This window comes from Chiloscyllium plagiosum, chromosome 23 (assembly GCF_004010195.1).
Source record: "Chiloscyllium plagiosum isolate BGI_BamShark_2017 chromosome 23, ASM401019v2, whole genome shotgun sequence".
NCBI classification, from domain to species: Eukaryota; Metazoa; Chordata; class Chondrichthyes; order Orectolobiformes; family Hemiscylliidae; genus Chiloscyllium; species Chiloscyllium plagiosum.
The window spans coordinates 33304474-33319572 of NC_057732.1; the positions used below are offsets into that span (position 1 = coordinate 33304474).

General features: G+C 39.7%; 1 protein-coding gene across 5 annotated transcripts in view; it reads right to left on the reverse strand.

Moving 5' to 3' along the window:
* Nucleotides 1-15099, reverse strand: part of LOC122561755 (SRSF protein kinase 2-like) — a 210482-nt gene that overhangs the window by 55255 nt on the left and 140128 nt on the right. For all 5 annotated transcript variants that reach the window (XM_043713868.1, XM_043713866.1, XM_043713867.1 and 2 more), the window contains 3 exons: nucleotides 14720-14807; nucleotides 13674-13780; nucleotides 10948-11113 (listed from right to left, as the gene is read on the reverse strand). In XM_043713868.1, coding sequence (XP_043569803.1) covers nucleotides 10948-11113; nucleotides 13674-13780; nucleotides 14720-14807 — 361 coding nt within the window. The remainder of the gene's footprint in view (nucleotides 1-10947; nucleotides 11114-13673; nucleotides 13781-14719; nucleotides 14808-15099) is intronic.

Consider the following 15099-nt stretch of genomic DNA (forward strand, 5'->3'; position numbering starts at 1 on the left):
ATAAATTATCCCTAATCAGGGAATGTGGACAGATCATTATAGATTACTACAAAAAGCTGCGAGAACTTGCTGGACGTCATCTCAACAACTCTCCTTTTTGGCTTTATCACTGCCTCATGTGGTGCATGGCAAGAAATTAGCAAAGGTTAGGCCAACAATTATCTCCTTCTGTGGCACAGTAATCTGGTGTGAAAGTACCAAAGCATAACTTCAAAATCTGAGCTATATGATTTTGTTCTCAACTAATCTTCCATCTATTCGAAACTAAATAATGCATATAGGTATATATTCAGTAGACGTAACAGGTACCTCTGATAATATTTTCAATGAGATGTTGATGCCATTTTGGAAAAGTTTGTTTAATACTGTAGTCAATCTCCCACATGCAGCTGCATATAAGGAACTAATATCAAGTATACTTTTCAGATGTTTTGGATTTAGAGAGGATATTTGGAAGTGGAATCCAACAAAACATGCAAATCAGGGTTCTACACAATACACAGCACAATTTGAATTAGAAGTCAGTAGACATGCTTGATAATGAAACAGGCAGAGCCAGAGAGGTGACCAGGGGTGATAGTTGCTGCCTGCAGCCCCAATGACCCTCCTGCAAACAAGACCCTAGTTCACCTCAAAATCGAATGCATCATTTTTGGGAATAGGCCATTATTTTGGGCTACCAATGATAGGTCTACTCCAACAGTCAGTCAGTCAGCCAGCCAAAAAGCCTTGGGGTGAACATTTAACTTGAAACTTTGATTTTCTCAATGTGGTACTGGAGGAAGTTTTAGTTATTTTAGAATTAGGATAGAATATTTTTATATTGATGTGGACTTGGAAACTGAGGTGAAAAAGCATGTACCTTTACTTAGAGTTAACATACCATTTTCACTTGGATGGAGAGCACGCTACCAGTTCTCAAAGCTCACAAACATGATCTGCAACAATTATGGAGGCATCAAAATGGGGTCACATTGGGAATAGCTTTGGGAAGCAATGCAATCAAGGGCTTGAGAAAAACTGCAAATGAACAGTTTTGTACCTTCACATATGGACTGGTAGGTGGTATTAATAACCAGGGCGAGATGCTGTTCTTTGATACTGCAGCCATGAGTTCCAAAGGTTGTACGATCTTCCCAAGGGATATGGATGCCTTTGTGAAGCTGGCTAAGAATTTGAAAGTTAGAGGCAGAGGATTTCATATTTGTGGTCCACCCAGGGACCACCAAAACCGACAACATGAAGAAAATTCTTCTGGTAGTGCTGGAGTCCAAATTAAAATGCAGAACCTCACAGCTAATAATCCCTGGCTTGTTCCTGAACATTGTGCAAATTGTCATAGGGACAAAAAGGTTAGAAGATGACAAATATGACTTAAAAGGATTGAGATAGACCAGGGTTTTGATTTATGACTTAGTACCAGCATTCTCCAGAAAGCAAGAGCTGCTCTGTTTTAATGTATTCCACTCAAACGGTGTTTAGGAAAATGGACAACTTGGTGAACAGGAGGAAATTATAACAAAGGGTGAATTCAGAAAAAAAAAGAGATCGATCTTCCAGAGAGTCAACCCAAAGAATGCGACAGGCCTGGACGAAGTCAGTGGAGGTTTTTACTGACATCTTCAACCTCTCCCTCATACAAGCCAAAGTCTCTACCTGCTTCAAGAAGACCACCATTATCCCGGTACCAAAGAAAGCGCATGCAACATACCTTGATGACTACCACTCAGTGATTCGCACATCCACAATCATGAAATGCTTCAAGAGGCTAGTCCCCTCCAAACTGATCTCAAAGATTCGAGACCTAGATCTCCGCCCTCTGGAACTGGATCCTCAGCTTCCTGACCCATAGACTGCAATCAATGAAGAGAGACCACTGCACATCCTCCATGATAACCCTCAACACTGGAGACCCCAAAACATGTTTCCAACCCCCTGCTTTACTTCCTGTACACCCACGACCGTGTAGCCAAATTCTGAGTGACATACAAGTTCACTGAAAACACCACCATGGTAGGACAGATATCAAATAACAATGAGTCACAATACAGAAAGGAGATAAAGGACTTGGTGCACCATAATAACAACCTTTCATTGTCAGAAAAAGAACTGATCATTGACTTCAGAAAGAAAAAAGAGGAGAACATGGCCCCATCTACATCAATGGAGTCGAGGTTGAGAGCATCAAGTTCCTCGGAATGACATTAACCAACAACCTGTCCTGAACTTCCCATGTAGATGTGACAGTCAAGAAGGCATAACAATGTCTCTTCTTCTTCAGGCAGTTTAGGAAATTCGGCATGTCCATAAGGATGATCTGCCTGTATTGCCTGCAAACAAAACTTTTCACTGTACTTAAGTACACATGACCACAATAAATCAAATCAAATCAAACCAAATAACATCAAGACCCTAAAGCAGAATTGCAATTTGAGTAACAAATAAGCAAGACCCTAAAGCAGAATTGCAATTTGAGTAACAAATAAGCAGAATGAATCATAAAGGGGCAGACAGAGATAATTGGACATTAGGGGTTGCTGAAGTGACATTGCAGGAAACGAAAAGTTAAGACGAAAACACAATATGAAATTGTGTCATGTAATCGCAAATAAATAGCTGAATTAGTAGCAGAGATAGAATTAAAAGGGTTGATGAAAAAGTCTTTATGGAAATGTGATTTTGAAGTAACAAAGATTGAAATTTAAATATTCCAGGATACTCCTTTACAAAAGCAAGGGAAAAAGGAAAAGGATTGGTAGACCTCATTAAAAAAATTTAACTTAAAAATCAAGATGTACAATAGGTTTGGAAGGAGTTATAGAGAAAATAGATAGTTATTACTTATAGGCCAGTTTTAGTAGTTAAAAGGTCAGATAGAGTGTAAATCAAGAAATTTGAGATACATGTCACAAAGATAATATAATAATAAAATATACTTTAATCTTCATATAGTAAAAAGACTGAGGACAAGTTCATGGAATGCATTCAAGATTCTTTAAGCCAGTATGTGGAGAAGCTGTCTCGGAAACAGACTCTTATTTGAAAATTGTGTAATGAAACAGGGTTGCTAATAATTTTCTGGTAAAGAACCTATGAAAAGAATGATGATGACATTATCGTAGAGTATGAGAGTCATTTAGTTAAATCTGAATCTTTCTCTATTAAAGCAAACTTTAAGGGTAAGTGGGAAAAGTGAGCTAAGCTAGTTTGGGAAATTAGGTGAAAACATACGATAAGACAATAAGACATAGGAGCAGAGTCAGACCATTCGGTCCATTGAGTCTGCTCTGCCATTTGATCATGCTTCTCAATCCCATTCTCCTGCCTTCTCCCTCTATTCCTTGATCCCCTTACCAATCAAGAACCAATGTATCTCTTCTTGAAATACATGCAATGACCTCCACCACCTCTGTGGCAAAGAGTTTCACAGATTCACCACCTTCTGGCTGAAGAAATCCCTCCTCAGCTCAGTTCTCAAGGGTCACTCCTTCACTCTGAGGCTGTGACCTTGAGTCCTAGTCCCTTCTAGTGGAAATGTCTTCTGCACATCCACTTTATCCAGGCCTCTGGACCCCTGCAATTCCCACTCCCCCAAGGCCAGCACATCTTTCCTTAGACAAGAGGCACAAACTGCTCACAATATTCCAAATGCAGTCTGACCAGAACCTAATACAGCCTCGGCAGTACATCTCTGCTCTTGTATTCTAACCCAATGAAATGAATCCTAATATTGCATTTGCCTTCCTAACTGCCAAATGAATCGCATGTTACCCTGAACAGAATCATGAACTAAGACTTGGGAGTCCCTTTGTGCTTCAAATTTTCAAAGCCTTTCCGCATTTATAAAATAGTCTATGCCTCTATGTTTCCTACCAAAACACAATTTCATACTTTCCCACACTATATTCCATCTGTCACTTCTTTGCCCATTGCCTGGTATGTTCAAGTCCTTTTGTAGCCACCCCACTTATTGTCCCTCCACCTATTTTTGTGTAAATTACAAACATTGCAACAATGCCCACCGTTCCTTCATCCAGATCATTCAGGTATAACATGAATAGTAGTGGTCCCAACCCTGACCCCTGTGGAACTCCACTAGTCACCCAGTCAATCCTCTATCCATACCAGTACATTGCCTCTAACACCATGGAAATTTATCTTATTTAGCAGCTTCCTGTGCAGCACCTTTGTCAAAAGTCTTCTGGAAATCCAAATAGATCATGTCCACTGGCGCTCCATTGTCTAACTTGCCCTCACCTCCTCATGATTTGTCAGGCATGACTTCCCCTTGACAAAGTTATGTTGATTCTCCCCTAATTTACCATGCACTCACAAGTACTCCACAATCTCATTGTTAATAACAGACACTAAAATCTTTCCCGAGGTCAGACTAACCAGCTTAATAGTTTCCGGTCTCCTGCCTCTCTTTCTTCTTAAACAGGGATGTTAAATTAACCACTTTCTAGTTCTCAAAGACACACAGCCCCCACCCCCGACTCCAGTGATTCCTGAAAAATGACTGCTAATGCCTTCTACAATTTCCTTCAGAACTCTTAGGTGCAGCTCATCTGGTCTGGGTGCATTATCCGCCTTCAGATCTTTCAACTTCCCAGAACCTTCTCTTTGTGATGACCACTACACTCACCGCTACCCCGGTCTCTCCTGAAGTTCTGGTACAGTGCTGGCATTTTCCACTGTGAAAACTGATGCAAAGTATCTAATCAGTTCCTCCACCATTTCTTTGTTCCAATTACTACTTCTCTTTCAGATTATGGTCACTGCCTCAAAGGATTCCTTCACTTTTGGCTCCCTAATCAAGTCTGCCTCATTACATATTACCAAATCCAGAAATGCCTGTTCCCTAGTGGGTTCTACCAAAGCTGCTCCAAAAATTCATCTCTCAGACATTCCACAAATTCGTTTTGTTTAGATCTACTATCAACCTGTTTTTCCCAGTCCACTTGTATATTGAAGTCCCCCTCACATGCATTTTCTATTTCATGATGCTAGGAGGCCTTAACACAACTTTATCAAGGTATTTTCTCCTTTGCAATTCCTCAACGCTATCCACTCAGATTCCCTGCCATCTGACTCTATATCACTTCTTGCTATTGATTCAATTTCATTTCTTGCTAACAGGACAAAGCCGCCTCCTCTGCCCATCCTTTTTAAAGGCCGTGTATCCTTGAATACTTAATTCCTACCCCTGATCCCCTTACAGCCACGTCTCAGATACCCACAATATCATACCTGCCAATTTCAATGTGCGCTAAAAGCTCATTTACTTTGTTTCGTATGCTGTATACATTTATGCACAACACCTTCAGTCCTGCATGGACTGCCCCACTTCCCATCATATGTGCTGTATCGGAGGTTAGATTCCTTAACTTTTCCATACTCTCTGTCCTGGAAACCTGATTTGGAAACTTTAACCTCTGTTGAGTTCTCCACCACTTTAAAGTTTTTCATAATTTTGCATGCAATTGAACCCACCTCCCCATTGTTTAGTTTGAAGTCCTATCCACAGTCCTACTTATGTGATTCACAAGGACTCTGGTCCCAGTGTGATTTAGTTGAAGCCTGTCCCATTAGAACAGCTCCCTCCTTCCCTTGCATTGATGTCAATGTCCCATGAATTCAAACCCATTTCTCCCATATCAATTTCTGAGCCATGGTTAATAATCCTTCTACTAAGGTTTCTTCCTGTCTACCCTGTCTATGCCCCTCCTAGTTTTGTAAACTTCAGTAAGAATCTTGCTCAAGTTTTTCTGCTCTAAGGAAAACAGTCCCAGCGTATCTTGTCTCTCTTCATACCTGAAACATTCCAGCCCAGAAAACATTCTGGTAAATCTCCTCTGCACCCACTTTAGTACAATCACATCCTTCTAGTGTGGCAACTAGTACTGTTAACAGTACTCAGGCTGTGGCCTAACTAACATCTTATACACCTCCACCATAACTTACCTTGCATTCTTGTATTCAATGCCTTGTCTAATAATGACAAATATCCCATGACTTCTTAACCACTAATCCCCGTGTCCTGTTGCCTTCAGGGATCTGTGGGCATGATCCTCTGCATTTACTGTATCCTCCCTTGGCTTGTTAGTCTTCCCAAAACGCATGACCTCTCATTTTTTGGGATTAAATTCAATTTCCCATTGCTCTCTCACTCTGACCAGCCTACTTACATCATGCTGTAGTCTAAAGTTTTCTGCTTCGCTATTCACCACATCAACTTTTATGCTAACTGTGAACTTACTGGTCAAACTTTCTACATTCCGTCTAGATCATTAATGTACTCCATAAACAGCAAGGAACCGAGCGCCAAACACTGTATAATGCCATTGGACACAGGTTTCCAATCACAAAAGCAATCTTCGACTATCACCCTCTGCCTCCTGCCCCAAAGCCCATTTTAGATCCAACTTATTCAAAGCACAGAAACATTTGAAATTAACAACCCTTCCTCAGAGTAAATGAAATCCCTGTTAAGTGTCAGGATCCCTGTAGGGCTGAATAACTTTTAAAAGGAAAGAATCCCCAATGTTGCCAGAAGAAATGAATCAGGTTGACAAGATTTCATTTTTTACAAGTTTGCCTGGAACAAACCAACTAAAAACGACATACCGTAATTCAAACATTAATAAACAAGCAAAGGATGTTTCAAATGAAAGGCAAATTTCACTTTAAATAGTCAATACTATAAAGATATACCTTGAGTACAAGCACTTGCATTTGTCCCACACAGTAGCACAATGTGCAATTTCACATTCTTTCCACCTTCACCTGTATTGTGCAGGAGGCCTCGCTTCCCACTCAATCATTTTGAATCTTCAGTGATATTCACCTGCAGCTGTATACTATCTGAAATCCCCAGATAGTTAAAACTGACAACATGCTGAAGTGGGAGTTGACACAGGGCATGCTGACATGGGGCACACAGACACAAGCTGGCTGCTGAGCCATTACATGGAAAAGCATAGCGAAGCATACATAGGTACTGCCTGAGGTCAACAGGATACCAGCACAATGGACACAGAAATTAGTTTAAGGTGGGTAGGGGAGACAATACACATCAGTAACGTCTACTGCCCACCAAAATGTCCGAGTCCAGCCACCACCTTCAATAGAAATGATAACTACCTGAGACTGCTTGTATACAAATGTTAATACCCTAGATTTGCAGTAATGGAAAATGATCTTCCTTCTCAGGAAGAACGATCATGACCAATTACTGCAGCAATGGACTTCTGCATAGCTGCTGAAACTGACAATGACTCTGTAATGTTTTCTGTGAACAAACCATGCTACACAAAGACTCAATAGCTGGACCATTACACCATGAAATGTATAAAATATCGTGACATGTGCTCTGAGGGCAAGAGAAGGCTTGCAGCTGACAACCGTGCTGCCGAATGTCTCTCTCCCCGGAGCTCGGGTGTCTTCGTACAATAAACTCTGTCGTTGAATCCAGATTCTGACTTCAAGGCGGGTGATTTTCTCCACAACAATGCAAAGGGTCATATTCACAGAGATGTACAGCATGGATCAAGGCCCTTCGGCCCATCTTGTCACTGCACGTTGTCAAGCGAATAACTATTCTTGGCTCTTGATGATTAACTGAATATTTTTTAAATGTTGTGAAGGTTCCTGCCTCTACCACCCTTTCAGGCACTGAATTCTAAATAGCCACCACACTCTGGGTAAAAAAATTCTTCCTTAAATCCACTCTAAACCCTCACCCTTTACACTAAATTTAAGTCCCAGGTATTGATCTCTCTGTTAAGAAAAAAGTTGTGAAGGGTCACATTTGAGTCAAAACATCAGGTCCACTTTGTACAACCTTCTCAGACTCAGGTTACAACAGTTCTCATGTCACAGAATCCCTAAACATTCCATTTCTTGACCCATCTGAACAGTCAGGTGGACTCTGGCAAAAATGTAACACGGGCAATGGGTCTTGTCCAATTATCAATTTATCCAATTCAGTCCCCTGCTGCTGCTGTCTTTAGCTCTGTCCTTTCTAACTGTATTACAAAGAATATAACAGGGTCTGTATACTCTGAGTCTTGCCTCAATGCCAGGACCTGTTGTAAACTACAAAACAGAAAACGAATCCACTTATGGCGAGCATACTAAACTATATATTCTGAACTACCAATCTCATGATATACTAGATCCTAACACAACAATTAGCTTTTTATTTACATTTTTCTTCTTAATTTCTCATCTCCATGGCAAATGCAGGTCATGTGGACATTTTTCGTACTTATGTCATATGTTCAAATAAGTGGTTGCTCGTTTAAAGAGATTGTGTCTGCACTATGGGTCAAATGGCCTCCTTCTGTGTTGTAGCAATTCTTCTGATTTATAATTAGGAAACCAACTAGCTCTCATTAAGATCTTTTATCATTTGAACATGGAATGTCAGCAACATTGGCTAGGTCCGTATTTATTGCCTAACTCCAAATGCCCTTGACTAGGTGATGGGGAGCTATTTTCTTTAACCATTGCAATCTCTGCAATGCAGGTTTGGTCAAAGTGCTGTTAGAAAGAGAGTTTCAAGATTTTGACAGTGAATGTACAGCTTGTAGATCCATGTCAGGGTATTGTGCAGCTTGGAGAGGACCCTTCAGGTGGTGCTGCTCCTATGCATCTGCTGTCCTTCTGGGTATTGGCTGTTGCAAGTTTGAAAAGGTGCTGTTGAAGGAGCTTTGGTGAATCGCTGCAGTGTCTCTTGTAGGTGGTAACAATGCTGCCAATGAGTATTGGTGGTGAAGGGAATGCCTGGTGAAATTAGTGGATGGGTTGCCAATTAAATCAACAGCTTTGTTCAGGATGGTGTCAAGTTTCTTGACTTACTTAAGCTACATCATCCAGGTATGTAGACAGCATTCCATCACTCCTGACGTGTGCCTTGTAGATAATGGCTTGCATTAGGAGACAAGGAGCTTCTGGTTACAGAATTCCTAGCCTCTGACCTGACCATACAGTCACAATATTTGTATGGCTAGTCCAGTTGATTGTTTTCTATTCACTGGAAGCTCCCCCAGAATATGATAATGGAGGACTTGACAATGGTACTGCTATCAAACATCAAGGGAAATGATTAGATTCTCTCTGATTGCCATTACTTGGCAGTTCTATTACACAAACTTTACTTGATACTAGTTAGCACAAGCCTGAATCTTGCCAAAATAGTCATATTGAAGGCATAGTGGTATTGTCACTGGATTTTAATCCAGAGCCCAAGGTATGGCTCTGGAGTCCCAGGATCAAATCCCACTAATGGCAAATGGTGGAATAACAATATGGAATTAAACGTCTAAAGAATGTCCACTGCTGATTGTCCTAAACACCCATCCGGTTCACCAACATTCATTCAGGAAGGAAAATTGTCATCTTTACCTGGTCTGGCCTACATGTGACTTCAGACTCCCAGTAATGTAGTTAATACTTAACTGCCATCTGAAATGGCTTAGCAAGCCACTCTGTTGGATTAGTGAAAAAGTCTCAAAAAAGGAGTGAAACCAGACAGGTCACCTGGCACAATCTAGGTACCAGAAATGACAACAGCAAATGCAGCTCCACAAACCCTGCAAAGTTCTCCTTATTAACATCCGGAGGCTAGTGCCAGAATTGAGACAACCATTTCAGACTAGTTTAGCAACAGCCTGACAGTCATACTTACGGAAACGCAACTTATAGACCAAGTCCCAGTCAAAACGATTAACATCCCAGAATATGTCGTGTTCCACTGGCAGGACAGACTTAACAGATGTTATAGCAGAATGATAGACAGTTGAAAGGGAATTGCCCTGGGAGTCTTTAACACTTGGTCTGGAGCCCATGAAGCTTCACAGCATCAAGTCAAACATTGGCAAGAAAGGTGTTGTCGATTACTACCCCGATCAAACCCAAACCAAACCCATCCACTTAACCAACACCTAACTGACGAATCAGTGCTCTTCCATGTTGAGCACCACTTGAAGGAAGTACTAAGAGCGGCACAGCTGCTGAACCACCTGGCATTCACTCCTGCACATTTCAGTGAATCTGGGTTGATCATAATGGAGGAGTGGGGAACGTGCTGGGTCATGAGGCTGCGGATTGTGTTGGGCATATAATAATGGGATGGCCCATTTTGAATTGCTAAATCTGTTCAAAACCTACCCCGTAAAGCACAGTTGTAGTGCCACACAACACAAAGGCATATATTCCCAAAGTGAAGACGGATGGGATTTTGTCTCCACAAGGACTGTATGGTGGTCACTCTCACCAATACTGTCATGGATGGATGCAACTGTTACAGGTAGATTGATGACAACGAGGTTATCCCTCTTGTTGGTTTCCTGAATACCTGTGGCACACTCAGTCTAGCAGCTATGTGGGGTTTAAACAATGCCATGAGAATTCATGGGGCCCATGTTGAGGATTTACAGGGCAAATCCTTCCCATCTGCATTCTACTGTGCTGCAACATTCGCTGGGTCTGACCCACCAGTGACGTAAGATATACACATACATGGTGACAAAAGCCTCTGGGATATTGTAAAATACGATTTCATGGCTATGACTATAATAATTTTCCCAATTTTGGCAAAAGAACCCATTATGTGGGAAAGTCTATGCAGGGTAGACCAGACCAGATCAGGATGGCAGATCTTCTTTCCTGAAGGACATTCATGAATCAGAACAATTAATAATGGCTCAATGGTCACCATTAGATTAGCTGGTAATTTCAAGATTTAATAACTGAATTTAAATTTCACCGTCTGCTCTAAGTAGTAGCCCATGCCTCTGCATTAACAGTCCACTAATAGAACCATTTGTCATTATCGCTCCTTTGGATTGCCCCCGACTTCATTTTGGTCTTAAAGACAATAGTACAAAAATAAACTGTAGGTTTTTCTCAAACTACACAGGTCATCATATTAAGATGACTTACCTGCTGAACCAGAAGGTGGTGGAGCACCAGCTTTTTGCCATTCTGTTGCTTCAACAGCCATTCGTCGAATGTAGGATTCATCTACACACATTAAGATGTTTTCTGGTTTTATGTCTGTGTGAATAATCTTGCACTTGCTGTGTAGATAATCTAAACCCTGCAATACCTATTAGCAAACAAAGGATGGAAAGCAAACTAAGTCAAATTTCGGCTCTCCAAAGTACAATAGTTAAACATAAACTGCATTTTGAGCTGTTTCAGTGCAGACATACTCTTATTGTGTTTATAATATTCAAGAATATTTTGATCAGACCCCAAAAGTTTTCATGAGTACCACTTCCTGCCAAATGGGAACTTGACTTACAAAAAAATGCTCATTTGTCACATTTACAAAATATGATTTTGGCCCACAGATACACTTCAAAATAAAAGTGACATCATTTATATTAATAACGTGTAAGCAAGCATTAGGTAAACTGCCAATATTTATTTTCAAATGAGAAGGGCAGCAGAATTTTCATTTTACACTGCTCTTACTTTAATCTTAGCTCAGCTACAGTCAGAACAAGAAACTAGGGGGCAAAAGAGGTGGAAACAAGTGAAAATACTGCAGGCTGGTCATTCAAAATGCAGCTTATATTTCACTCAACAAACATGTAGTGTTTAGGCTCATCAAAGTTTGGAACAGATCATCACCGATTACAAGTAACCCACTCTGGCAAAGCAGTTGAAGCCAATTTTTGATTCAGCATCTCTCAAAAAAGATAAAGTATGAAAAATTATTAAAACTATTTCTGAGAAAGTACCGGGGTAAAGAATGAGTTAAATGACTAACATGCGGTTTTCTCTTTCTATTAACTTAAACTTGTAAATACGGTAAATCAGTCACGGATTGTCAGAAAAAATATATTTTTGTGAAGTTAAGCCCAGATTTGTCCAAATCTCAAATTGGCTTCCTTCACAGAAAGATAAGCCAGGTCACCAACATGCTGCATGATCATGCCATAGCACAAGTTGTCACAGACTATATCTTATATTAAGACTGTTGTATTCAAAGCAGTCTGGATGATTAATTATACTAGTTGAGAAGGAAAAGACGACAATGAGGAGAGAAAGCAAAATGTAAAATGGGGTGGTTTATATGAAAGGGTGGATTACACACTACCCACCAATCCACAAGTCAGTCAGCACTTGGCCAATGTGAAATCCGGTTGTCCCACAGCAATACTATGCTGGGGTCAGCCTCAATTAGTTGAGAAGGTGATACCCTCCCCCATCAAGAACAAAGTCCCTGAAAACTGCTGGCCAACCAGATTGCAGCTCTGTTGTCATAGTAATGCCATTTACAATACTGACCAGTGCTGAGAGTACAACATGTCTCCATGAAAAAATTAAAGATGGATAATGCATTTGGGTGGGAGCAAGTGCTAAACATACGGACAGGATAGCACCTATGGGTCAAAGTGCCTCCAGTGGGCACAGGGAACTCCCCAAATGATATAACATCTCTTCACCACCTACCAGTCCAATAACAACCCATGCTATCAAAGATGCTGGGCTTCTTATCTTCCTTCTACCTGTTCCACAGGCCAAATAATATGGCAAAGATGGAATGAGTCTATTAAACAGCAGTTAACTGCCACTTAACCTCATCAGGCCAAACAGCAGAGTCTTACCCTGATATCTTACCCACCCCAACATGTAATATTGGAGGAAAACAGGTGAACGCACCAGTCACCCAGTTTATTATAGATGGCCATGCCTTCAAATACACCAGTGTTGAGAGATGGTGGGGTTGTAAAAATCAACTAAAAATATCTTACATAAAACTGAAAAGGCAAATAATTAGCTTCCCTACAGGAAGGGTTTACATCTGAACATTGCTGTTATCCACCAATATAATTCATTTGCTTAATAAATGCAGTGTCCCTTCACAGAATAGGTATTATGTCTCTGATTGGAAAAAAATGTGTTCTGGATGTTTCATTTAATTTCTTTCATGTTGCCACTATCCACTGACCACAAAGTGGTAATTATCACATGTATGGAGAAATCTGTGATCCCTCCTAGCCAAAGGCTACAACACTGTAAAACATAGCATCTAAAGTAACAAATGGAGAAAAAAAGAAATGAGCAAATTTATATTCATTAAAAATTATACATACACAAAGCTGAACAACACTTTGTAAAAGATAAAGTATATTTACAAAAGAAATTTAGTTGTATATCTAAAAATTGATATTAGCACTTAACAAAATGCATTTTACAGCAACTTGATTTTTTTAATACTTAGTCAAGACATGCCAAACCAACAGCACATGTTATTTATCTGCAAAAGGAAATAGTTTGATCGCTTTCAAAATTCAGCAAAAGTGCAAAATAATGTGCCTTGCAGTATTGTGGCAAATTCTGAGCTGTAAGGAAAGTAAAAAATAGAAATAAATAAGATGTTATCCAATAGCCTACTGTCAACAAAGATGACTTTAAATATTGTTAACTATCTTTAAATAGTAATGTCTAAATGTACTTAACATCATAAGCAAATACCACAAACCCATTTTTCTCCCCAATTCTCTGCACAATTTCATCTTAAAATATAAAAAGTAGTGCAAGCATAAATTTTAGGCCCAGCCTATCTGTAAAAGCTGAATAAAGTCAATACCTAAGGATATATAGCATTTCAGAAACAAAGAACAGGCTTTCTGTTCAATATTTGGTTGACTTACCTGCTGAATAATACTTTTTACACAAAGAATAGGAAGTCCCTGGTAATTTGATTTGATAATCCATTTCAAAAGGTGGTGACCCAGCACTTCAAACACCATGCAGACATCTGTAACATGGTCAAGGGTAAAATGAAAACCTAACTGATCCCAGTATTTTATATATCCAGTTACCTTGCAATTAAGATAACAGCTTCAGAGCTGCCAATGAACTTGCAAATTTACCATTCATAAATTTAGGAGGGAACCAATTCTTAAGCTAGGAATATGGCTGCTAGAGAAACAAATAGCTGCTTATTAGTGTAAAAAATGACATGGTAAAACTGCATACAAAACCCAGCATAGTGACTAATGTTGCTTAAATAATAAGAGGATAAAATTCTGACCATTGAAATGAGATAGTTGGGAATGGTCAGGAATCCATTTAACTGACTAGCAGGTTTTGCCATGCCTCTTAAACTCAGCCATAGCATTAGCATCCTGTTTCCAAGTTGCCTCACCAGGAGGGCAGGAAGGATATCATGGTTAATCTGTGAAAGGAAGGATTTTCAGTTAAAATGATAGAGACATGGATCATAATGGCTAAGTTGTACACGGATTGTTGAGGTTGAGATTTCAGCAACCACTGCAATGGAAAGGAGAGAAATGAAGACTCCCCCTGGGTTCCTGACATGACTGGGGGTCATACTGGATAAATCCAAATTGTAGGCATTTTTCTGAAAATATATTAAATTACATTAAAAAATGTGAAATACCAAAATTAACTTGAGTAGAATACTTTCACCCCCAAAATTCTGAATTTTCCACTGAAAGGTACCATTTGACCACTCCAAAAGTGTACTAGCAATTATCATGGAAAGACATTTTGAGAGAACATATGCTGTTCTCAACATACTACCTATGTCCCAGAATTTGTAGTGCAACTTGAAAATCATACTGTAACAGAGTGATGGAATAACAGAAATTAGTTGCTTAATAAAAAGTATTTCTGAATGCCACACAGAGCTGTTAATAAATACTGGACACTGAAATAAAACGCTGAAGGATACGTATGCCATTCATGCCTGAAAGTTTGAAATCATCGATTAGTTGCACCACCATGTCCTTGTTTGGATCACAGGGATCACTTTCTCGCACCTGGGAAAATAAAATTCAGAATTAATTACAAGATTCCATTATTGGAATTATTGTCAACTTTTGAACATATCTATACTTAACACACCTCCTGTAAATTAATATTGCATTTTCAATTGAAAAATGGCAGAAATATTTCCAATTGGAAAAGCTATGTTCTTCTTCTTTATAAATTCTCTAAATTATTAATTATTGCATTCTGTATCTCAAAATCATATTCATAAGAAACACCAGGTGGAATTCAATGGAACTTGCCAGACCATTGGTAGGTTGGCCAGAAGAATCACGTGGGAGG